Consider the following 26756-nt stretch of genomic DNA (forward strand, 5'->3'; position numbering starts at 1 on the left):
CCCTAGGCTGGGATCTTTTACGGGCCCCCTGACCAGACTTTCACGGGGCCCCCTTTATGATGAATTTATAGCGTGAAAAAACAAAAAAATTATTAAAATCCTCCCGGGCCCCAGGGCTAGAGCCTTGTCAGCCCACCCCTTGTGGGGGCCATGGTCTTAGTCATAAAAACCAAAGATAATAGAAATAATAATAATAATAAACCTAAAAACAAATACGGTACGCATGGTCATGATTTTTCCTCAGCATTTCAGGCATGTTAACGAAGTCAAAACCGTCTGGAAAACGATTTGTTTATAAATATTTCTTTTCTCGAGGTTTGTTTTACAGTGGAGTTTCGGAGCTCGATTTAACCGTTTCAAGTGAATGACAATGTCAATGTTACCGGCACGGAGCCGGTTGATTTCTTGTTGGAGCTCAAACTGTCATTTCAGGGCTTCCCTGTCCACCAATGTCGCACGCAGGTGTCGCAAAATTGATACGGTAAGCAAGCCCATAAACAAAGGACAAGCATGTACAAATATATACAAATACAACGCCACAACAGGCAAATTGCCCAACGAGGTGGCTGACTTAAAAATATCATGGATCCCCGAGCCATTTTTTGGAGGCCCTACCTACTACTGCTACACCACACATGCACCCCCCCCCCCCGCGGAACCCCCGACGAATCGGTACATGCGGGAATGTGCGCGTACGTGCAGCGAAACCTGACGTGAAGTTTTTTGTTTCTCTGAAATGCTTGTTATGTGTAGTGCTGCCATCTGCCACCAGTTTTTCTAACTATGAGTGAAGTGTTATGATTGAATGATTTATCGTTGTAGGACTGTTGCTCTCTGTGGCGAGACTTTTTAACGGGGAGATCGGCTCGCATTTGCGCCTTGAAGTTGGGAACCACAGAAAACAAACTTCAGCCGACCACCACTGTGGGGTTTGAACCCGGATCCTCGCATCGCGAGATGTACACATGATATCATATTTTTCTTCTATAATCTTCTCGAAATTTCAATTTTTGTTGTCATTTTATTGTTTATCGATAGATTGAAAAGATATGGCTACTTAGTTTATGAATTGTAGGCGGAGATAGACTCCGAAGTCTGGGGGGGGGGGCGATGCAACACAATGATGATGTCAATTCATATGTACACTTATATGAATTAGATCAGTCGACTCCACCTTTGACGCTGGGGGATACCTTCATATCTCCACTTATTGTCTTTCAATATAAACTGCACATATTGTTTGCATGTATAGGAGTTGCCGGGCTCGGTAGCCCATGCCGATAAGATACTCGCTCTAAAGTTCCGAAGGATGTTTAGAGCTGTAGCGAGTTAGATATCCGGTTCGTCCTTGTGAGGAAACATTCCTGACACAGGGATACAACAGAAACAGTGAGATGACCGCAGAAAAAATTGCTGAATGAATGAACGCCAGGGGCTCTGCCACCGAACTTATCCCGTTGCCGAGATCTCTTCCAGCCCAGTTTCCTGGCAGAGTCTGGGACAAAGCGAGTGCACCTAACAGTCTGAGTGTGTAACTAGTGTTGTGTTTGATATTTCAGTGCTGCCATCTATACTTCAAATTGTGAGTGAAGTGTAATGATTGAATATTTGTAACATTGTAGGCCTGTTGCTCTCTGTGGCGAGGCTTTTTAATGGGGGGATCGGCTCGCATTTGTGCCTTGAAGTTTGAAACCACACAGAAATAATTGCTTCCCCCCATCAAGGGATTAGCATACCAACCTCTTGACGAGTATAAAAAACAAGCCTGCCGTTTGAAATCGGCAGTGAATAGTAGGTCCTGGTCTAATTAGCCCACATGTGCAGAAAATGACAGTGATGTGACAAAAATGATCAATGATAGGAGTTGCCAACTACTACGGATGGCCACAATGAACTACGGAGCTAGGGAAGATAGGTTAACTATGGAAATCGGTTTTAAAAAAAAATTTAGGTCTTAGAGTTTCTTTTGGTATTTTACTTATTCTTATCTTTTTTTTAAAAAAAAAAAATCACATTGATCTTTATCATAATTGATGAATTCGTTTATGCGTGCGGAAAAGTTCGAGAGAAGACAAACTCGACACCAATCTGTTTTGTCTGTGCGCGGAAGGCAGTCTGTAAAGCCAGGTCTAAATCCGCAGCTCTACTCGAAACCTGTTTTGTGTCAAAATTGTCCTGTGGGCTAAAAAAAAAGTTTCTGAGTTGTTTAGTACGGTGGGTCTAGATCCAGCTTCATTTTCATTGTACATGGTTGAGCTCGCTAAACATATTTCGGAAAAAATATGGATTGGGGAAAGGGTCTAGGGTGTTGCTAGACGTACGTATGCATGGCCCCCAAGGAAGTATGCAAGTTGAGATTGCATTGAATATTCATGATCTATTAAAAGAGTTATCGACCTAGGGAAGTTGCTTTGGGAGGGTAGGGTGCTCATGTGCCCTGAGCCCTCTGGGGTTCGGTACGCTGGTGATGCGCTGCATTTATTGAACTTTCTATTAAAATTTAAAAAATTCAGTTTTCAATGTTTTTTTTTCATTGTACTATATGATTATATTTTGTCCTAGGAGGGTACCTCCTCACCACCTACCATGGCAAAACTGAACATTCAGCGCTAATGGCGAAATGACAAGCTTCAAGTCAATGTTGGAATATGTACATGTTTAAAAAAAATTATGCTGAGAATTACGACTGTGTTTCTTAATGTTTATATTTCACCTTGAAACGTTTAACGAAACAATAGAAGTTGAGAAGTATGACAGTGAATCAAAATTGTTAGCTATAATGTGATTTTTATTAACCTTTATTGCCGTTGTAAAAATTCTGAACATAACTGGGGTCCTGTTATGTTCATAAACGTGTCATTTTGACCCCAGCAAGTATTAATACATTTAAAAAATCAACAAAAAGAGTTTTCATAAAAACTGAAGATACGTATGCAGAGCCGTACGTTTATCGGTGTAACTCAGAAAACTTGCAGTGATGATACTTGCCTGGTTTTTAGAAAAGACTTGTGACACCGGATGTTTATTCCATGTAAAACAAATAAATATAGCCCTTAAGGATGCTATAACTTGATGTATAGCTGATTTGTTTCAGTCACGTTACTGGCTTGCCGTATCTTTTGAAAATAATAACAAATTATTATCTCATCTAGATTTTCCTCAAGGAGGGGGTTCACAATTTTTTTTTTGGGAGGGTTAAATTCTTCCCCCTGTAAAATAACACTATAATTTTGGCTTGGGGAATGTGCTGAACCCCCAAAACCCCCCTTGCATATGATAATGGTACTGATCATAACTGACACCAAACCATATCATGTCTGATATTTACCAAATCGCAGCCATTAGTGTGAGTGAAATTGATGAGAATGGCTCCATCATTCTGTGAGTGCCCCAAAGCAGAATGTTTAGCACTGTTCTGCGACGAGCTGTCAGCTCACTGGAGATGTTCTGTGGTAAAAATCCCCATACATGTAATAGTGTTTTTTTTTTTTTTTCACTTTTTCTTAAAATTCTTCTAAATTGTTCTGCAATAGCGCTAATTGTTCTGCGACATATGTTGCAGATTTTGGAACATTCTGCTTTGGAGTGTCGCTGTGGTGATAGTTAGAAAAACTGGTGGCAGATGGCAGCACTACACATAACAAGCATTACAGAGAAACAAAAAAAAACCTTCACGTCAGGTTTCACTACACGTACACGCACATTCCCGCATGTACCGATTCGTTGGGGGTTCCGCGAGGGGGAGGGGGGTGTGGGCTGGGTGCATGTGTGGTGTATCAGTAGTAGGTAGGGCTTCCAAAAAATGGCTCGGGATCCATGATGTTCTTAGGTCAGCCACCTCGTTGGGCAATTTGCCTGTTGGGGCGTTGCATTTGTATATTGTATATGTATATTGTATAGTGAATGTTTCAAGTTAGTTATTATGATAAATGTATTTTTATATCAACTGAATTCAGCTTTAGTATAATTACATAGTAACATCACGGTTTTTGTGAACTATCTTATACTATTTTTCCCCCTTCTCTATAGTTTGAGGCATACATAGAGAAAAATCCACCAGAAGATGTATGGGCTGCCAACAAAGATCCCAAGTATACAAGCGTAGAAGAAGTCCATGGGAGATGGCATTATGTAGAGAAACTGTTTCCTAAACTATCAATTCCTAAACCTTCCGAACAATCATCATCCACTGGTTGGAGACCTCCAGCTAGTAAGTTAATTTCACTAGCATCATTGCTTGAATTGTCTGTTAAGAGTTCAAGGCTAGAATTCATTTTTGTAACTGTGATTCTATAATCATTGTCTACAACAATATAATCGCTGTTACGAGTGATTTCCAAAAAAATCATCAACAAGCTAACATTAAACATAACATTGCTTATACAGTGAAGCCTCGCTAAAACGATAAATCAGTCTACAACAGTTTTTTTTTTTTGAGTCTTGATTAGAAATCTCTACAATCGAATGTTAAACTGCCGCCTCTTAATACAACAATAATCTCTCTACGATGATATCTTTTCTTGGTCTGTAGAATATTGTTATTTTGAGGTTTCACTGTAGCTTTATTAAACAAAACCCTTATATAATGACAATTTTTCTTGCTATTGTTTACTATATAATGAAACCTTCATATAACTGCTATCTGCAGATGAAAAAAATCATTTTTGTAGAGTTATCATCGTTTAAAGGAAACTTTATAATCCAGTGCCACTAAATTTATGCTGTTAACATCTTTTTTAAATTGAAGTCATTAGTGACACCAGAAAATGTGTGTTTTTTTTAATGTGCATCATGGGAAATTGTAATTGATCAGTTTTGTATGCAGGAGGTAAAGAGTATTATTTCCATCTTCGTTGATATTGAGATAACCCTATTAATTTGCAGTACTTTGGTTTTACATTACATGTAGCTATAAGTCACTAAGTCTTATTTCAATAATGTTATTTATTCATCTCTGTTCAGAGATATTTGCCTTATGAAACAAGCGAGCTCCATAAAAAGACAAAAAAAAAAAAAATTTAAACAGCTCTCCTGTAAAATTTCCCTTTTGTGACATTCTGGCATGATTAACCTCCCGCATACAGACAGACAGACAGACATGACTGCTGACCCAGAGAGACCATCTTGGGATGGTTTGTGCTCTTTCTCAAAGGGATGGACGGTCTCGGAGAGCCTCCAGCATACAGAGTTGATTATAAAAATTCAGTTTGATGTACAGGGGTTCACTCCATTACACTTTTGTGCCTTTTACAGATAGTAACAACAGTGACGACTTAATGAACAAAAACACTTTCAGTAATCATATGATCCAAAATACCAATGTTATTAAATGTCTTTAGAAGATCTCCTAACTAGATCATAGCCTGCCACGCTGTCTCAATGAAGAGATGTAAGCAGGTGATCGAAGAAGACCTGGGTTATTCTGGAAGATGTCCATGGATGTGTTGTGAACCTAACGTAGGGTTGCCAGATTCAAAAACTACCCACATGGGTAAAAGGCTTACGTCCCGGAAGGGACAGAGCTCGAGTTGTGTCTGGCCCGACAGGTTCAAAAACTGAGAAAGGATGCCCAGGACCATCATTTCAACTTTTTCCGGGGGGGGGGGGGGCAAAGAACATGTATTCAATGTAGGTATATGTATGTATCAATGTATATATGTACTGAATGTATGTATGTATATATGTACTGAATGTATGTATGTATATATGTACTGAATGTATGTATGTATATATGTACTGAATGTATGTATGTATATATGTACTGAATGTATGTATGTATATATGTACTGAATGTATGTATGTATATATGTACTGAATGTATGTATGTATATATATGCCATTTTTAGTGTATTTTCAAAAGCTGCCCCCCCCCGAACCCCCAAAATGACGGGCCTGAGGATGCCTGTGCACACTCGCACCCATAGTGACTTCACTTTTCTAAATTCCACAACAGATGCCTCCAATATACTGACTAATTAAACCCCCCTACAACAACAATTTTTCAACAATTTTCAATATTTCGGATACTTGAAATGACACCAAAAAGTATGACGGTTGGTAACTATGTGTAATGCTTGTTATGGTGCTGCCATCTGTATTTCGAAATATGAGTAGTAATGCCTGATTTGTGCCATTGTAGGCTTTTCGCTTTCTGTGGCAAGACTTTTCAAGAGGGAGATCAGCTTGCATTCGCCTCTCGAAGCATTCGCCTTTTGGCAATCCAGAATGTGAGCAATAATTCAAAGTGATTGATTGGCCTTGGAAGAAATTTATATGCTAGGGTGCATGCAGTACTTGTATGAAAGTTCGGCTGAGGAATATGGACAAGGTGCATGTCTGTACATGTCTACAGCAGTACTTGTATGACTTTTGGTGATGATATTTGCATGGAAAAGATTGGCTATTGCTGATCTATATGAAGTTTTTTTTTTTTTTTTTTAACCGAGCACAACTCAGGTCTATCGCCATAGGCAATTTTCTACCTAGTGAGTTGTGCCGGAAGTGTAATTGTGTGTACCTAACAGTCTGAGTGCGTATCTAGTGTTGTGTATGATTTTTCAGTGCTGCCATCTATATCTCAGAAGTGAAGTAAGTGATGTGTCGTGACTGAATATTTGTACTGTTTGTAGGTCTGTTGCTCTCTGTGGCGAGACTTTTTAACGGGGAGATCGGCTCGCATTTGCGCTTCGAAGTTGGGAACCACAGAAAACCAACTTCAGCCGACCACCACTGTGGTGACGGTGGGGCTCGAACCCAGGTCCCCGCGATGCGAGTCCGTCATTATGACCACTCGACCACCACAGCGGCTCTATATGAAGTTGTCTGATAAATAATGTCTGACCCTGGTGTGTTTAATATGATATTCTTGAATTTTTTTTTTTTCACGTATTCAGCTCATGAAATTTAATGGCTTTTGAATTTACGATGGTTTTTTTCCTCATCAAACAGACACTATTCCAAATTTGCCATATTTTGTAAAGCGGTCAAGAAATCACATGCTTCCTGTTTACCGTACCAGAATTTATAAAGAAAAGGTGCGTGTGACATCAATCAAGCATATTCATGGAGATATATGGGTATGTAAAAACTTTTTTTCTTCAAGTCGATTTAACATTGATGTTTTCACCTTTTAGAGACTGGAATTTTCATTCTTATCAAAGCCAGATGTTGACATCGTCAATAATAACCCAACAAATGCTTAGTTTTCATATATGTCCTACACCACAAGGATGCATATCCTGATGCCAGCAGGCCTAATAGGTTCTATCTGGTCCTGCAAAAAAGGTTCTCAATAAAAAATATTGATATACACACCGGTTTGACCTGCGAGAGATAGATGTACTACACTCACACTTCCGGCACAACTCAACTCACTCAGAAGCAAATTTTGCCCATGATAATAGACCAGCTGGCTGTGTGAAGAAATATTGCTGTTTAGTAAAGCCAGTTTTCCATATATAGGGTGAATCTGACCTATTCTGCCAAACAAAAGGGGGGGGGGGTGATGGATGAGTCCAAGTGGAACACCCCACAACCCTGTGCTATTTCAAACTGTTTATGGTGAATAATCGATTATGGCAAAAAATGTATGAATTATGAAAAAACCCAGATTTGTGAAGTTTCTGAGAGACCTACATTTGAAAAATATGCACTTACTTGGAAAGAGCAAAAAAAAAAAAAAACTTATAAGGTCACATTAATTTCAAGAGAGAGAGATATCTAGATTTCTCAGCGAGCTACAGGTGCTGAAAGATTGGCAAAGTTTAAAATTCAATTGTTGCCAAAATTTTTAATTGTCAATTACGTTAACACCTGTCTAGCTACAATCAGTCAAATTTGCCAAAACCTTGTCCACTCCACCAGCTTTCAAAAGAGCCTAGAATAAATCAAATTAGTCATCTAGTTCAGGAGAAATTTAGTCGTTTGTTGCAATGCATCACTGAAATCTGCATTCATCAAAGTAATTCTATTAGGTTTCGGCAACAATTCAATTTTTCACTTCAAAAAATCCTCAGCGCTTGTAGCTTGCCATTAAATATGGATATCTTGCAGATAGAGGTAGTGTCAACTTTTAGAATTTTTTGTGCAAAATCAAATTGGCGCTAAAATTTTTTAACCGCCAATTCCAAATTTTTGTCGAATATCTTAACATGAAATATACTATATCAAGGGCGTAGCGAGGGGGGGGGGACTTGGGGGTCTGGTCCCCCCCCCGAAATGTGAGAAAATGACCGAAAAAAGGGAAAAAGATGGCCAAATCAATTGTTCTGTCACTTTGGTCCCCCCCCCCCGAACGAAATTTCTGGCTACGCCCCTGTACTATATACAACTTCAACAAATGCTAATTTCAGCGATTTATTGCAAACAAAAGACTAAATTTCTCCTGAACCAGAAAACCGATATGGTTTAGTGTAAGCTTTTTCGGAAGCTGGTGAAATGGACAAGTTTTTGTGATTGTAGCTAGACGGGTGTTTGTAGAATTGACGATTAAAAATTTTAATGAAAATTTGATTTTGAACATTGCCAATCTTTCAGCATGCCATTTAAACCAGATATTTTGATGAAATTGATGTCACCTTATGGTATTTTTTCTGCTCTTTTCAGATGTGTGGTTAGTTTGCGTATAGGTCTTTAACATCACAAATTCTGGTTTTTTCAGACTTGACACTTTTTTTTCATAATTGATTATCCACCATAACTCAAAAACGTTTCGAGATAGGACAGGATTGGTGGGGGTGTTCCATTTGGGCTCATCTATCACCCCCTTTCGCTTGGCAGAATAGGTCATATTCACCCTGTATATAATAATAACAACAAAGGAGAGGACATCTTTCTTGACATATAAGTTGCTATCTGGTGGCCTTTATGTCATTTGCGAGCTGTTAGCAGAATGTTTTCGCCAACCATCACACTGAGCCATTCAGCATGTGTGCATATATATGCTTCAAAGAGGGAATATTCTATCTGCTTTCATACTAGTAGACAAGGTAGAGCATTCATCTGGCATACAAGAGTCCAGTTTTGAGTCCCCATGAGGGCAGAGATGAATTTTTTTCCCCCAAACATCAATACACAGAGCCTTTTTTTCCTGTATATACTGTAAAAGTTCATTTGCTGCGAACAGCATCTATTTTGGTTAGAAAAAATTAAAAGGGTGTCTCCCTTTTGTTGCTGCTGATTGCCTTGAAAGACTGTATTGGGTTTCCATGTGGTAGATTGATGGGCCAACCAATGACCAATCGCAACCTGTAATGATTTGCAATTGGTTACCCTACATGGACCATGACAATACAACTCTTACAGAGATGGATAGATAAGCAGAAATATAATTTCAAGTATGGTAATTGCAAAATAATTTTAATCAAGAAAAAATCAATCTTATTCCTTATTGAAGCTCTCACAGTATACACTATTTTCAAAGGCACGTCAAAAATACAAGGATGTGATGGAAAAAAAAAAGTAAATAACAGGCATATTGCAGTGATGCTTGGTTTTACAAACTGGCATATTTTTTATGAACTAGTCTTTCTTTAGTCTCAAACAATTTGCTATTTCTTTTAACGTTCTTCCCTTTTACGAACTAACGTGCAGACTGTTCAAGTTAACACAGATTTGTAAAAATTAGTGGTGACTGTAGTAAAGACAAATTATGGTTATTCCATCTATGCTTTGAACAGTTTTAGAAGCTCTCTATTTTGTGTGGTCTGCTATTATAATGTGACCTTGAGGTCTTGTTTTAAATTTTCTTTCGTCTTTGAAAAGACAAATTTTTAGAAATAAAAGACAAGGACAGCTTATAACATGATTTTTTAATGAGGACATAACCCTTGCAGAAACGGGTATGAACATACAAAAGAGCAGAGGCATATTTTTGAGGGTGTCTTCATATGGGGCCAATTTTCAGATCATAGAAGTGAAAATGTTAAAATTGGTTCTGCCCACTCACAGTTGATCTCTGACAGGTTGGGAGGAAATGGAAAACATGATCTACTGAGAAACACATTTTTCAAAATTTCTGGGCTTGTCTCTGCTGAAATAAGAGGCAACAAGGTGAGGAAGTGAGATCTTCTGTATTGCAGAAATACAAAGCATCAGGTTAGGCAAGATATCTTGAACTGCTGGAGATAAGGTTAAAGCATTTTCCTCTACAAGCAGAATAATCCTAGAACATTTATTGTCTCTTTATCATCAGTTGCAGGAGTCTGTGCAATGGTGATTGTCTCCCTATAACCAAGAGCAGAGTAATCCACTCACATATTCTTACCTCTGCATCAAAAATTGATTCTCAAATGTGAAAAAATGGCGGAAAAGTAGAAAAATACAAAGTAACCGAGGTTGTGTAATTCAGTTGGGTACAACTTATTCAAACGAATAGTTTCCACGTTTCTTTGTCAAATGACATCAAAGTTGACAGTGTTGGTATGCAAAAAAAAAAACCTAGTTTCATTATTGATGAATGAAGATATCAACTGAACACGTTGAGTTGAATGCATCAGATCTACAAAGTGAGTTTTAGAGCTATGATGCAAATGGATTTACTATTGCATTGTCAATCCATTTGCACCACAGCAATACGTATTCTTTCAACAGCTTTCACTTTTACCTGCTGATTTCCAGTTTTTTTTCGTATATAAAAATATTTTAATAAGATCAAGTAATTGTGAGGTTGGATTGTCCTTTAATATCATATCATTCCAAAGAAAGGAACACTGTGTAGTTCATCTTTTGAATTTCAATTTTCTTTTTAGGTTTTTGAGAATGACCTGAAAAACTACCTTAAACAGAAACTCAACTCTGAGGTCCAATCTCACGTTAACGAAATAGGCTGTTTTGTGAACGTCGGTGGTGACCATGCTGAACTTGTGAAAGAGTGGTTATATGATTTGGGATTTTAAATCACTTGTGTTTTGTTTTAAAGTTTGTGACATATAGGTATATTCAAAAATAAATTATTACAATTAATCTTAAAATATGCAGTTTTTTATAATGGTGATTATTCTTTGAATTTAAAGGTTAAAAGAAAAACTTTAAATACAGGGTGATTCTTATAGAACTGGTCCTATGAATTTGTTAATAATTTGGTAGTGAATGCATGTAAACAGATAAATATTGGAATGCATCAATCTTTGGACTGTGTCGAGTCGAACCGAGGAAGGATTTGTAGATGTTGCCCTATGCAACATGTCAAAAGATTGTTAGGATGAATTATTCAAAGAAATTACATTTGAAAAGAATGGATTATTCAAAGAAAGCAACGATTTGTCCATACAGATGTTCAGGAAAGTGACTGCTATTGATAAAAACAAACATATATAAGTATCTTGCCAAGGAGAAAATAAAACATCGAGTATAAGAGATTTTTTGGCTCGAAATATACTGAGAAATTGAATTTTCTGGATGTTATGCCGAAAGAAAAGTGATTTGCCTCCTCTAAGAATCGAACCTGGGTCCCCTTGAATACCGGGCAAGTGTGCTAACCAATACACCAGAGAGACACTTTACAATTCCTTATGACATGCATTAGTAGCGTCAAGCGCTGAATGGAGACATAGCAGCCTAGTGTGTGGCGAAAATTGCTGTAGTTAAGGGAGGCATGCTATGCCTCCATTCAGCGCTTGACGCTACTAATGACACACACTTGCCCGGTATGCAAGGGGACCCAGGTTCGATTCCTAGAGGAGACAAATCACTTTTCTTTCAGAATATTAGTTTCAGCATAACATCCAGAAAATCTGATTTCTCAAAACATCAAGTGGCCACATGCTTTCAAGAAAATGGCACCCACTTTCAACAACTGCTTTGATCACAACTAGCACTTGAACATACAGAGCATAATCCAAGGTCAGTTATATATCACATACATAATTATATAAGTAAAGCATCTTTTGTAATACACCTCATTTTGTGGTGCTGGTTCTATTTGAGTCATGGTGTATATATTGTGGCAATATTTAAAAAGTAAATGTACACAGAAATATATATTATTTAAATGAGTTTTTACAATTAACTGAACTAACCAGTAATCTGGCAAACCTTGGTCTGATATGTTCCAGATTAGCAAGAGTCTACTGTATTTTGGAATTATAGATGGCTTTGTACTCTCAAATAAAATATGTAAACTTTTTTAAAATCAAATACTGCGAGACAAATGTAATTCCAACCAATAATCACCAAAATTGACATATCTAGACTAAGTTTGGCATGACCTTACTTCAAAAGCGTTAAAAATGAAGCAAAAAATGTCAATTGTTTTTATACTTGGTAGAATAGCATTTGAAAATGTGATACAATTTCAAGAATACGTTAGCAAATATGCATCCAAGATATGCATGGTCGATCATGCAACTGTGAAACAGGGACATAATGCTGATTTCTTGATAAAAACCCCGGGACATCTCAAAAATATTTCTTATAGAGCAAATACAATGACGAATTGCATGGCTATTGGTAAAATAAAATTGTGTAGTGGTGACGAAACCTGATCCTTGTCACACGCACACAACACACACTGTAAATAATATCTAATGTATAGGAGGTGTTGGTCTTGTACGCACGGTTTGTTCAGTTCAGTGTCAAATTGCTAACCTAATTATGCAATAGAAATATTGTGCAATTATATTTTGTATGGGCATAAAGTTATATTGGTGAGACGAATAAAAAGACACTATATTGTGAATAGCGTTTGGGCAAAACCTAATAGAAATTATGAACTAAAAAATTTAAAAATAATTTTGAACAATAAAGCAAGGTGGCTGCTCTAAAACCATGGAAATGTTAAGAATATTTAGAATAATATAACAAAAATTATCGAAAATAATTATTTCTACGAAGGAATCTGAGATTATTTTCACACTGGGTCCCACATCTCATAAGAGTGGTCCTGAGTTTGAGTACTGTACCAAGTTGGCCACTCTGTACCATTACAATGCGTAATATGAATTTTCCGTCAAAATTTGTGCCTGTGTTGATAAGTCCTCTAGATTCAAAGCTAAAAAGGTGAGTAATTTGAAATTTTGGAGCAAAACAGTTCTGCCAACTAAATATTGAAAAATAATTTATTTGATCTTTGATCACTTAAATTGAAAACCGAGACCAGCGAGACCATCTCGAAAAAGCACTTTTTGGGACAGTGCACTATTTAGCATAAAACCGGGACATCTGGCCACCCTATACAAGAATGAATTACTACAATTTTCTGTCTTCATATTTTTATCATGTAGCCCATGGCATTGTATAGCAAGAAGGGTGTTTGAGGAGAATTTTCAATTAAAAAAATTCTATCAGCAATACAGTTTTGAACTTTGCCTGTTGCTCGATATTAAATCTAGATATTCCTTTATAGGACTTTTTCTGCTTTTCCCAAATTTGTGTGTAGGTGTTCACAAGAACTTCACAAATTCTGGTTTTTTCATACTACACTTTTTTCTGTAATAAATTATCCACCATAACTTGAAAAAGGTTCTAGATTGGACAGGATTTGTAGGGTATTTAATGCTTCACTTGGGTTTGCCTATCCCCTCCTTTTGTTTGGCAAAAAGGTCAAGTTCACCCTGTATTGCCAGTAGAGTATAAAGAAACTTTATTCCTGGATAGCCCAAGAAAAAATTATGGTGTACTCATCAACAGTGAAGAAATGAAGTCATGTGAAATGAATACGTATTATAGAAGAAATTTATTCATTGGTATTAAATAATTTGTTCATGCTAGGAATATAAAAAGGTTGATCAGGGAAGAGCATGCATTTATTCTAATTGTTCGAGTGAAGAAGACATTGGACTTCTCTGTACATCACTTCTAAACAGTCTAACCTGGGAAGAGTTCCCTGAAACAAAGGAACAATATTCTGGTCAGCTTTCAACAGCACTACAAGGTAATGAAGTACCCTGCAGCCTGTTACAGCTTCATTTATCACAACATCTTCAATATTTTGGCACAAGATGAACTGTGATATGATGCGTCCCGTTGCGAACGTTGTTCTCAATTGTAGTCCCAGAGAGGTAATAACGAGCAGCGATTCTTGTTTCACTTTGAAATGAAGTCTGACTAATAATAACAACATCAGCCCTACTAAGACTATCTGGAGGATTCTGATATGTAAGTTATGGAACTCCAACAAGAATGCGATAAAGCCAAATGTCATTGCTAATACTGACCACCGGGTGAAATCAAAGGTCTGTTTTGTAATGAGAAACTCCTTACAGTTCTTGGATGACTCTTGAGTGAAGGCTTTGAATTCAAGTTCGTTTCCATATACATCTGCATATTTTTTCCTTGCAGATTTATGTTTGCCAAGCAACTTCCTCTTAAGCATTTTGATCTGAAAAATAAAACAGGTGACGTCACAGTGAGAAATGACAATATTAAGAACATACTTTCAGACATATAGGTACTATGAGAAACTAAAGATTTAATGCGCTAATTCTAGTTTAAATTTTTTAAAAATCTATAACTGATTTTTTGTACGCTAGAAGTATAGAAACATTGGATGCGCACAATGCTGAGACTGTCGCCGCATGATCATAATTTTTCACACATGCAGAGGCAGATTTATGGTTTTGCCATCTGTGGGCAATACAAATTTTGTCACCCATCTTTCATTCTACTCAAAAATTTTTTTCAAGGCTTGTTCATTCAAATTTGCTGCCCTGGATCCCCAAACAAATATGCTTCTGCCTCCAAGTCCGTTTTTTTTTTATCACTGGCATGATTTCAAGCTCTCTATGCCCCACTCTTTTGGTCCCTCACTGATGTGGTGTCTAGGTCACTCCCATACTTACCTTACACATTCTCTACATCACTTCCATATTTACACACTCTCTAGGTCACCGTTGCTCACATGCTTATACACCCTCTAGGTTAATTGTGTGATCACTCACATACTTGTGTGCTCTCTAGGTCACTATTGGTGGCTCACTGATCTGTTCTTCACTCTATAGGCAGAGGCAGATTTATAGTTTTATTGCCCTTTACCCTTCATATTCTATTTTTTTTTACTACTATGAATTCCTTTAAATTGCTGCCCCCCCACCCCCACAAATTTTCTGCCCTGTGCTCCTTGTCGTCCTCCCTGTCTCCCTTCCTTGTAAATACGCCTCTGCACACATGGTGATGTAATAATAAATATTTATATTTATAGAATATTTATACACAATAAATATTATCATTAAATTTATACTTTTATTTTAATTTATTATAATTTTCTTCTGATTCTACTTTTCCTAATGTCGGATATGAAGGGTTAACCAAGCCAGTCTCTCGACTCCTTCCAAAAATTTTTCTCAACTCTCCCTTTTTTCCTCTATTCTTTCAAAATGTGCCCCCCCCCCGCCACTTAGGCAAATTCATGTCACATGGCCATCTTTGTCCATGAGCAGTGATGATTTCTCACAGACAAATTATGGAAGGAAAATTCTTGAACCACTATTCCCTGGCAATTTGGATGAGTGCGCTAGCAACTGTTCTACAGATGCATTGATCCCTTTTCTTCCTTGAAGCAAAAATACACTGAAGGTTCCACTCAGAGGGGTTAATGCTGAACTAGCTTATTAAGTTAGAATTCAGTGCTTTCCTTGAATCAGTGTCAGTGGTGCCAAACTTGCTTCCCTCCCAGTTCTCTCTTGTGTCTGAAACGACTATTTAAGCAAGAATGGTCTCATTTGAAAGCAAGAAAAAGAAATGTAGGCCAACAATCCATAACTTTACCATCATCATCAACAATAAATACCAATCACACAAAACATTGTTGTTAGAACTATCGTTTGAATGGTTAATAATCAACTTTGAGCGTATACATTTTCATGATAACATGACGATCTTGGTGTTAGGCCTAGCAGTGGTATCCTGCTATCCCCTGAAAGCATGGGCCACGATAGACATCAACATGAGACAACTGCAAATGGTCGCTGATCATCTCACTTTGGATGAATGTAGAAAGTTATCAGAGTCTCTGCATAATGACGGCTTTGAACGTGATCACATACCTGATGGTGAGTATGAGAGTTGAGTGGGATATCTGCTTTCATATTAAAAGACACAAGAAGGATTTTGGGAAAAAGACACACACACAGTTTTGGTGCCTTTGGAAGGATGGATGACCTTCACCTTATCTTATGACATTTCTTTCCTATGCATGTAGAGCAGGGGTTCTTAACTAGGGTTCCATGGACCCTTGAGAGTCTTTGGAGTGATTTTTCAGGGAGTCCATGAGCTTGATAACAAAAAAATTACAATAAAACCTCATTATAATGGATGTTACTTTATAAGAGTTAAAAACAATTAGAGCTTGTGTGGTGCAGTGGTAAGATGCTTGTTTACCCACCACGAAGACTGCTATCAGGTCTGCAGGTTTGATCCTTCAAAAGGACATAGATAAGTTCTACCAGACCTGAGGGGACCATCATCAGTGGATGGTGCGCCTTCTCAATATGCCTTCATGAAGTCTGCACCATGTTCAAAATAAGTACGGTAGTACAGTACATATCATGACTTTCTCTACAGAGAAAGATTTCTGATTCGACTCTATCAGTAGTAAATTGCTGTATGGTAATAAGACCAGAGTTGGTGGGCGGTAAAATAGTAAGAGTAAGATGGCTTTTTTTTAGCCCAATACATGAAAGGAATAGATCTTTTCTGAATTTTATGCAGAGGTAAACTCAGAAAAAGAAGTCATCTGGTCACAATGGGTAAGTGTACACCACTGGAAACATGACCCTGTCTTCCTTATTTCACATACTATAGTGAGAGGCGCTGAAGTAGAGGCATTTGTAGCCCCACCTCAACTTCAGTGAATGGTCTTCCCAGGTTGGCAAATGTGAGCCAAACTCCCTGTTAGAAAGTCTCGCCACAGAGAGCAACAGGCCTACGTTACAATTATTCATTCATTACGCTTCACTCACTACGAGTTGAGAAAAAAACTCAAGAGATGCTATCGTCAAAAAGACTTGCATTTTTGACTGCAATATTATCAGTGAAAATGAACTTGTGAAATGAAACTCTACATCAGAGCTGGACAAGTGCCAGGTCACCATGGCAACTAAAAAATTGATATTGTTACCTAAAATTTAATTTGTGTAGTTACTAAATTACAAGCTGAGAGCAGCACAAGATGTTTGGAATTTACAGTAGTATACCTGCCAACATGAAAAACAGTCACTATGCCCTGAAGAAGTAAAAAAAACCCCATTATTTTGGACCTTTTTATTCAGTGAAAAAAAAATTGACACCTAAAACATTTCTCTGATTTATAACAAATTTTTATTGGGGGGGGGGGGGAGGGGGTGGTGGTGGTGATGCATCAAAGGTCTACTTCAGTGAAAGTAAAGTAGTTAGCTATAAAAAGTCTTTAAATTATGTATCAAATGAAAAAATAGTACACTCAGCTGTCTCACTCTTTCTACCGTTCCACCCACTATTACTAAACCAGATATGCACCTCGTCCATATTCCTCTGGAGAACTTCTAATGAATTGGTACATGTTGGAATGTGTGTATGTATAGTGAACCTTCCGTGAAGTTTGTTTCTGTGTAATGCTTGTTATGTAGTGCTGCCATCTACACAATCAATTTTTTAAACTAAGATTATATTTACTAACTAATTAAGAACTAACTTATTACAAACTAACTAATTAAGAAATACCATCAACTGTCAAGTACTAAGTTCATTTCCACTGATACTATTGTAGTCAAAAATTCAAGTCTTTTTGACGATAGCATCTCAGTACTTGACAGTTGATGGTATTTCTTAATTTGATCATTTCAGCTCATACAGTATCCCCATATGAACTTTTTTCAGGCAAAAATCCCATCATAGACACAATAATTATAAATGAAAATCGTGAAACTTCTCCCCAAATGATTTTCTCATTTCAAAAAAAGAGTATGAGATTAATATGTGAATGATTTTTTTTTTTTTTTGCCAAAAATCAATTTGATCAGCAACATTTGTATTCTCTCCTGTGTGGGAAAATAAAGGTCATGCAGAACCAAAAGGAGTTTCTTGTCTCCGAATGCTGCAACACTGGAACAGCCATGAGGGAAGAGCCAAAACTTTCCATCTGCTGGCAACACGACTCAGACAACTTGACCACCACGACATAGCAGATAGACTATCAAAATCTGTATCAGACGAGAAAGTAGATGAGGTTCGTGACCTGTTCCTCAAAGATCCTTTCAGGTCTAAGATACATGAGCAGTCACCTCTGTTGGCAGAGTCCCGAAACGCTGGGAAAAGCAGCAAAACCAAGGCATCAGACGAGTCCAGCTGGACATGGTTCCAGATATTTGAATGCATTGTTCTGGTAGTAATGGCAGCTGTCTGCGGATTGATCATCGCCTTGACGTTGATTCGTTTTTTTAAACCAGACTCATTCGGTAGAATGCGTGTAACTCTTTACGAGTCCTTCACGGGTAAGCGACCACGTGATGAAGATTATGAGTTCTTTATTTTGTGATAAAACATTATATTTCTCTCTGGCATGTTAGCTGGTGTTTAATTTTAAATGTCACGAAAGGAATAAATATGACAAAACTATGACAGTCTATAATCATTCATAGCGACTTTATTCTTATAGTCATTGTTTTGAGTAAAAAGAACTTTTATTCATGTGGTCAGAGGTGTATTTGCAGGGAGGAGGCTAAGCAGCAGGGTTTAAGCTGGATAAAAAATTCCGTTTGCAAAAAAGAGAAAATGGGGGGGGGGGAAGCTTTAGCAAAATGCTGCAATGCTAATGTAATGATTCATGGTCAGACGTCTCGTTGCGTACCTCCTGTACGCATTTATGCGAAAGTGGTTGCTACTTTTTTCGCATTCTACGATTTTCTTTCGCATTTGGCAAAAAATGCGACCGTAGCTTAAACCCTGCTAAGCAGGATATAGTTCATGGTGGCAAATTTGAAGAATGAGTTCTTCAAGTCCTTCGTAACTTATTCTTTGTTAATAAAATGTACAACTTGGGTTAAGAAAACTAAATTAGAATCGGAATACTGCGGAACCATGAATCTGCTCCTGCCTAAAGAGCAACGGATAAGTCAGTGAGAGACCAAGAGAGTGAGTGACCACAAGCGTGAACTAGAAAATTCGCAAACATGTGAGCGACCAAATGATTATCTTAGAAAGTATTGCATAAAAGAATGTGAGAAACCACACGAATGACCCAGAGAGCGAGTGAGTGATTGAAAGAGTGAAAAACCAGGCCTATGAGTGACCTGTAAGTGATAATAGGAGCGACAAAAAGTGTTTGAGTGAGCAAGGGATGAAAAGAGTGACTTAGAGGGTGTGAAAGCATGTGAGTCACCAAAAGAATGACTTAAGACAGAGAATATAACTGCATCCTTGGACAATAGGCTAGGGTGGCTAGTTTGAGTGAGTGAGAAAATTTGACTAAAAATGCCATGGTGAAATGGGGGGGGGGGGACTAGGCGGCCAAAAATAGTCTAACCTTCCTTGGTCAGGAAAAACAAGTTGATTAACGAGTAATTAATGACTTTGGAAAAGAGAAGGTAGTATACAAGGATGACACCACTCTCAGCTACCATACAAAGGTTTTTAACAACTGGCTGTTGTGAAGATAAATTTTTTCAAAGGAGAGAAAATTCATCTTCGCAACAGCGAGTTGTTAAAAACCTTCTTAGGAAGGTAGTAGCAAAAAAAGATTTTACTTTTATTTTATTATGATGGATTGCTGCTTGTGTGGGTTTGATGGTCCCACCGGTTTGATGGTTGCCCGAGGCAATCATCCAGGGATTTCGGGATGATTGTCATTTTAATATCAACTTTGAGTGCAAGTGAACCTAAACTTGGATGCTTCACAAGTTATTTTGATGTAAATTCATTCTTAATGCTGGCGTATAACCAAGTATAGGTTAACTTGCAGGAGGAGGCTTGGAGGAGATCTTACCAAAGATCAACAGTGCCTAGGGCATGGCTCTAGAAATGTGTTTGCTTCCCACTGATTAGCACCTGTAATGGTGGCGGATATTCTGAGTATGTTGATGTTGCAACATCTGGACTGACATCGTATGATTGTCAATATAATTTTGTTTCTTTGTTAAAATTATTAATACACTAGACAACTTGTTAAATTTGAGTTAATAAAGTAATTGTTACTCAAGGAAACTCTGTTTTATTTGTCTCTCTAACTTTGTATCACTCCACACTCTCCAGAAGGAATCCTGGGTTGTATAACAGTGTTTGTTATATTACGGTGGGCTGTTGGTAGAACATTCTTTTCACAGCTGAAAAGCTCTTCATGATTGAGCAGGTGCACAATCATCAAAACAGTACACTGATCTTCAGATATTCTAGGATCATCAACCAATGACGTCAAAACCCTCAATCCATTATGGTATGAGGTGGAATTTGTTCTAATGGAGAACACTTCCCATTTTTGTGGGAAAAAAAGGGTCAAAATCAATCAACACATTTACCATGTTTAAGGATATTTTGCAAGCAGTTGTGCTTCCATGGTCCCAAAAGCAAATTGGAAAAGACATTTGGGCATTCCAACAAGGTTCAGCGCCAGCTCACAAAGCAAAAGATAACCAGCCTTTTCCTGATTTCGTCACATCTGTTGAATTGCCACCATATTTCTGATCTTAATCCGGTGAATTACAGCATGTAGTCCATTTCGGAGAACAGGACTTGTACTAACAGCTACCAAAGTTTGGAATTGCTGAAGAAAGCTCTGAGTCAGGAATGAAATAAACTTTATAAGGAAGAGCTGCGTTGCAAAGCTAGAAATTTTAAAAAGCGTTTGGAGCTTTGCATCACAACTACTTTAAATTCAAGTGAATGTGGCTGTTAACAAAGGTACATGTTTATGTCGCAAATGGTCAATTATTTGTAATTTTAATTGATGACAAAATTGCTCAGAGAAAATGTTGTACAGTTATTTTCAGTCACAGTTTATATGAATGGTAAAGAGAAATTGAATAGTTCACCTTCACAGCTTGCACCGTTCAGGACAGTTTTCCGCCACAAGAAAAGGCATCTGTTTTGCAGATTTGATAATGATTCGTAAACAATGGCCATCAGTTTGGAAGAGAATTGAAGGTATCAATCACACTGTGTTAGACACATTTCTTCTTGTGATCCAACCAACAGGTGTGGTCTTCACACCAAAACCCTTGAAGCCCACATTGCGTTTTCTTTGTTTCTATAATAATGAAAATAATTTCAATCATTAATAACAGGATCAGTTGGTTAAATGATTTAAATCTCTAAACAGATTGAACAGACACCATTTTTGAATGTTTGAGTAACGTTCATATAAAAGCGTTTCAGATCTTATAACAATTCAATTGTAACTTTTTGAAAATGGCTCATCTTCAAAAATTAAAAATTTCCATGGGTCACAAAAAACTGAATTTTTGTTGAACCGTTTGACTTATTTGAGTAGTTCCTCTTCTTGTACAATTAATCTATCCTACTTACACAGTTGTAAGTAATTTTAGAAAAAAAGAACTGCTTAAATAAGTCAAGCGCTTTAACAGAAAATTCAGCTTTTTGTGTCTCGTGAAAAATTATTTTAATTTTTGAAGATGAGCCCTTTTCAAAATTCACAATTCAATTGATTGCAGAAGAAAAGAAAGCAATAACCTGCATAACCTTTAAATAAAAATCATCAAGTTATTATGTATGAGTGATAAATAGTACAGTAATGCCTTGTAATTTGACGTTCAAAATTTTCCGGACTATGCATGCATTTGTTGTTGGACCACGTTAGACTTTGTTTGAGAATTTAGCACAACAAAACATTTTAAATAAGAAAACGTCTAAATCAGGAGAAATCTTCTAAAGTGAGATCAACTGCATTTACATTATCATTTCAGCTAGCCTGTTTATTTTAAAATACAGTGGAACCTTGATACGATATATCGATCTACAACACAATATTCTTTTAAATCATATTTGGAACTGCCTACAGTGTAATGTCAAACCCCCCTCGATAAAATGATATCTTTATTTAATGATAAATCTCTCTATAACAATATTTTTTGAAAATTATAAACTGCTGAATGATACATTTTATATTTCGCTCAAATTTACCTTCAATATATTTTCATATTCCATACCACTCTTTTTTAGTGTCTGATGGCATCTGTATTTCAAACTATCTGCCCTCTGAAATTCTTAATGAAGTTGCTTTGAAACTATTTTCTGTTTAAAACACAAAAGCGGTAAACTACTTAACCAGGTGAAACTAATCGAATTTTATTCAACTTTCTAATTACAATGTTTTGCTGTGAATGAACACTTACAAATATATATTAAAGTGGTATTAACAATGCCGAGTATTAAGAGATGCCAAAAACAGCATAAATTTGGCAGTAATGCTAGCACTCGATATAACGATAATCTCTCTAAAACCGTAGGCTATTTTCTCTTTGCCTACACACAAAGGTACACAAGAAGTGGTTCTTCACTAGGTGCATACCCTTGGGGTGGGGTATATATATGACGAGCCATCAGGGATATGTAAAAAACAATCAACAATAATGAAAAAAGTGAAGTAGAAGGTACACAAGACCCCTGTGCATTTCAAGGTGATTGCAAGGATATAGGGAGTGGGAACACTCTCCACAGTGAAATAATTATGGTATTAGCATGGGCGGAAGTGCACATTCACTCCCCTTCCATTTGAGTAGTATTTATGAAATATGCATGTCTTCCATGAATTTCTAGTAACAAACACATCTTTTACATGTGCTTTGGAGTGAACAAGCACCTCTTCGTGGAAGTCTGCTGTGCATTCCTAAGGATAAACAAGCCTCATATACGTGAAAAGTACTGATGTATATATTTTCCTTATCATCGACTAGTCAACTTTCTTTTTCTTTGTTTCCTTCAGTCTTTAAAGTGTGTACGTATTCATTGCTTTAGCATTTTCTGAATGCTTCAAAAAAAACAAAAATTCAAATTTAAAATTATTGCATAACAACCAATCCACATGCTCCACATAAAATCTATGAGAGACTAAACCCACCAATGGAAACAGCTCAGAAAGTTAAATACAAATACAACGCCACAACAGGCAAATTGCCCAACGAGGTGGCTGACTTAAGAACATCATGGATCCCCGAGCCATTTTTTGGAGGCCCTACTTACTACTTCTACCCCACACATGCACCCCGCGGAACCCCCAACGAATCGGTACATGGGGGAATGTGCGTGTATGTGTAGTGAAACCTGATGTGAAGTTTATCGTTTCTCTGTAATGCTTGTTATGTGTAGTGCTGCCATCTGCCACCAGTTTTTCTAACTATGTCACCACAGCGTCACTATAACCACTGGACCACCACAGCGGCTGTACAGCGACCACCACAGTTACTGTAAGCACGATTAAAAATCAGTTTATTTGCATATGGTGCCTGGTCTGTGTATAAAAGTGTAAAAAATAATAATTTTTGTCATTTAATTATTTTTACATACTACACCTTGATTTTTATATTAACCTGAAGCCCAGGGCCGTAACTAGGATTTTCGTCCCCCCCCCCCCAATTTCGAAATTCAATAATTTTGTACCGTGTTCTTTGTTCCCATCTAAAACTACCGCCCCCTCAATTTTTTCGCCCAATTTAATTTAACTAACCAATTTAAATCAAGTTAATGCCCGTTTGATGAGAAGAATAAATTATAGGATCGCGGACTCACCTATAGGCACTTAATAGTCACTGATGATGAAGATTTATGCTAAGAGTTCATTGCCGTGGATTGCCGATGTTGCCATGCATGCCGGTATTTTGTTAAAAACAAAATCATTACACTTCCTAGAAGGAGAAAAGGATTTTCTACTTGAGCACTGATCTGAAATGATCGGCAATCATCAGCTGTAAACAAACACTTCCGGACGGCTTTGACTGCGATTTTTGTTTATGTTGATGCCAAAGACATTCGTGAAAACTCTATTGTATTTACTGTGACCATATTTTATCCAGAAGAAAAGGGAATCAAAATCTAAGAATAAAATATGCGAATTCGTAACTTGGGACGGAGAATATATTTGTAATTATTCCACCCATTGTTTTAAGACCAACACAAACATCGTGCTTCATATATAGGGTTAACAGATTTGAAAGTTGAGAAAGAAGGACGCCTGCGCGCGCGATTTCATTAACGTCACTTTTCGCAATTTCCACAACAGATGACGCCACTATACTTACCTATAAAACCGGCCGTGTAAATCACGAAAAATCTGGGATTTCGACTGGTATTGGGCATTGTAAATGCATGGGGGCTTAGGCGGTGATAGACTTGGATGTCTGGGGAGGGGGGACACGATGATGATGATGTCAATTCATATATACATTCATACATTATAATCATTATATAATTATACATTATATTTATAGATCAGTCGACTCCACCTTTGACGATGGGGGGGGGGGGGCAATGCCCTCCTCCGACGCCCCCCCCCGTATCTCCGCCCACGCATGAGGGAGGGGAATAATCCATTAATCCATAAAAAAACACTCATATCAATGAAAAGATACGTTTCGAAGCGGAAAAAATTTTCCTACAAAAGAAAATGAAAATAATTTCGAAAACCGGAAAGAACAAAAGGGTGAATTTTCCGAAACGTAGGGCAGGGCGGGGGCAACTGCCCCGGGCGGCAGTTTTAGGTGGAAACAAAGAATACCGTAACAAAATTACCGAATTTTAAAGTTGCGGGGGGTGGCAAAATCATGTTTGCCCCGGGCGGCAAATTTTCTAGGTGCGACCCTGAGTATGGGGGACGCATGGCGCCCACAAAGGGTGGGCTGACAAGGCTCCAGCCCTGGGACCGGGACGATTTTCACCAATTTTTTGCTTTTTCACTCTATAAATTCATCCTAAAGGGGCCCGCGAAAGTGTGGTCGAGGCCCGCAAAAGATCCCTGCCTAGGGTTCTGCTCCAGGATGTGGGGGCCATGGGGGGACGCTTGAAACGACATAAAAAATGAAGACACTGATAATCCTGGTAAAGACTCACGTATCTTTATTCACAACATATGGCGCAACAATGCAAAAAGCATAGTTTCCCAACAAAACAGAACGACTACCTCTTTTTCCAGTTTTTTTACAGTTTCTGATCTGAGTACATCATTGATCATCTCTTATGCCTGGAAATGATGAATAAATTTTCATATTTTCCCCATGGAAGCGGTGGGGGGGGGGGGGTTATTTTCATCCAGGGGAGTCTTCAACCCATAGCTAGTGGGCCAAATCAAATGTGGCCCTCCAAGATTTTTTTAGTATGGCCCGTCGACTATTTGTTATATAAAAATGGCCGTCGTAACGAAGTCGGGGGACCCAGAGCCAAAACACTTTTCGAGGCTTATCGTTTCATACACAGAGAAGCAAAATTGGCATTCAAAAGCATAATTACAGACTTTATAGAAATGCTGAAAAATACCTTGATGAAAGTTCATAATTAATGAAAAAAAAATCAAGAATTGGAGATTTTGTGAAAAAGAAATAGTTTCATAATTACTGAAAGTGTAAAATTAATGAAAAACTAATTTCGGAATTAATAAAAGGTATAGCTAAAAAAGAATCGGAATCGCGTTGAAAGAAGTTATTTCAAAACAAATAAAAATTCAGATTTAATAAAAAAAATAATTTCCATAGTAAATAATTCGATGATTTTTGGGAACCCCCGTTCAATAAAAGGGTATGACTTGGTGGCCCACGAGCTTCATGGAAATTTTTATTCAGCCCGGATGTCTGAATGGTTGAACACCTCTGACGTAATCAACTTATTAGAATAAAGGGAAATCTTGAAATTTAATAGTCATAAAAATAAGAACATTCAAAGTGTTAGGGAATTAATAGATTTGACGCTATTCAAAAGCGGTATACCATAAGGATGAGCGAACAACGGTATTCATAAAACAGATGCTGTGATTTTCTTCTTCCAGGGTGGTTTTAAGGCTAACTTCATATTATAATGAAATGCGTTAAACCGTGGCCTAGATTAACATTTGCCATGCTTGGAAGCAACATAGATTCCATTTTTCAGCGAATTTCGACGGCAATTGGTCAAAGCAAAACGGGGGGGGGGGGTGATATAAACACACACACCGATGAAGTTGTTCTGCAGTGAAATTTCATTTTCTAAAAGAAAGAGGGAAAATAATTCCCCAAAACCTGAAAATAAGGGCAAAAATTTCAAAACCACATGAGGAAAGCCAAAATAGCATACAAAATGAGGATGTCTGGTAACCTTACCTCTACTTTAAAAAGAATTTTGATGATGATTTTTCTGCAATACATGGTTTATTATGATGTATTGCAGAAAGATTGCCATCTGGAAGTGATCATTAAAAAAACCAAAGAAACTATACCTATCCATACTTGTCCAAAGATGACAGCCACAAACAAACAAAAGATATTCAGCTATTCTTCTCATGTCATTCCTGCACAAATAAATGCACAATTAATAATAATAAAAAAAAAAAACGACGAATAAACTCAATAGTTTTGTGAGAAGGTAAATAGAGCGAAAAATATTTCTTTGAATAATTCAAGTTCCGTGGATTTTTTCACGCTCCTTTGAATCCACTCTCCTTGAGAGACATTTTGGTGAAAACCGCATTTCAAAATTCCAATTGGGTGAATTTACACAATTTTTTTGAATATTTTCGGATTCTAAGGCAGAGAAGTATTGTTAAAATAAACTATTGCTGTGATGAGGATAGAATAAAATAAAGATTGTTAGAATTGTTAGAATAAAAAAAAAATGCTAGTTAATAAAATAACCTTTTGTCAGGAAACCTGCCA

The 26756-nt window shown here is 37.4% G+C and overlaps 2 protein-coding genes and 1 long non-coding RNA gene across 3 annotated transcripts; 2 read left to right on the top strand and 1 right to left on the bottom strand.

Moving 5' to 3' along the window:
- The first annotated feature begins 283 nt into the window (after positions 1 to 283).
- Positions 284 to 10970, top strand: mRpL49 (mitochondrial ribosomal protein L49). Its single transcript, XM_089240846.1, has 4 exons — positions 284 to 481; positions 4030 to 4210; positions 6949 to 7076; positions 10749 to 10970. Exons 1-4 carry the CDS (start codon positions 365 to 367, stop codon positions 10893 to 10895), a joined length of 573 nt encoding a protein of 190 aa, XP_089096972.1. The 5' UTR covers positions 284 to 364; the 3' UTR covers positions 10896 to 10970.
- Positions 10971 to 13653: 2683 nt separating this feature from the next.
- Positions 13654 to 23846, bottom strand: LOC149078745 (uncharacterized). Its single transcript, XR_016193853.1, has 3 exons — positions 23650 to 23846; positions 20937 to 21151; positions 13654 to 14317 (listed from the first exon to the last, which is right to left on the bottom strand). It is a non-coding gene; the product is annotated as an uncharacterized LOC149078745 (long non-coding RNA).
- Positions 15574 to 18543, top strand: LOC149078746 (uncharacterized). The gene is made up of 2 exons (XM_089240890.1): positions 15574 to 16000; positions 17930 to 18543. The coding sequence occupies exons 1-2, from the start codon at positions 15647 to 15649 to the stop codon at positions 18446 to 18448; spliced, it is 873 nt and encodes a 290-aa protein (XP_089097016.1). The 5' UTR covers positions 15574 to 15646; the 3' UTR covers positions 18449 to 18543.
- Positions 23847 to 26756: the final 2910 nt, after the last annotated feature.

This window comes from Pholcus phalangioides, unplaced genomic scaffold (assembly GCF_987345545.1).
Source record: "Pholcus phalangioides strain wild (caught in Gottingen) unplaced genomic scaffold, Ppha-v1.0 ptg000013l_1, whole genome shotgun sequence".
NCBI lineage: Eukaryota > Metazoa > Arthropoda > Arachnida > Araneae > Pholcidae > Pholcus > Pholcus phalangioides.

Bases quoted from the DNA above. Each gene is read 5' to 3' on its own strand.
- LOC149078746 (XM_089240890.1), top strand. From the start codon at position 15,647: ATGGTCTCATTTGAAAGCAAGAAAAAGAAATGTAGGCCAACAATCCAT. The intron at 16,001-17,929 runs TGAGTGGGATAT...AAATCAATTTGA, and splicing joins CTGATGGTGAGTATGAGAGT to TCAGCAACATTTGTATTCTC.
- mRpL49 (XM_089240846.1), top strand. From the start codon at position 365: ATGACAATGTCAATGTTACCGGCACGGAGCCGGTTGATTTCTTGTTGG. The intron at 482-4,029 runs GTAAGCAAGCCC...CCTTCTCTATAG, and splicing joins GGTGTCGCAAAATTGATACG to TTTGAGGCATACATAGAGAA. The intron at 4,211-6,948 runs GTAAGTTAATTT...CTCATCAAACAG, and splicing joins TGGTTGGAGACCTCCAGCTA to ACACTATTCCAAATTTGCCA.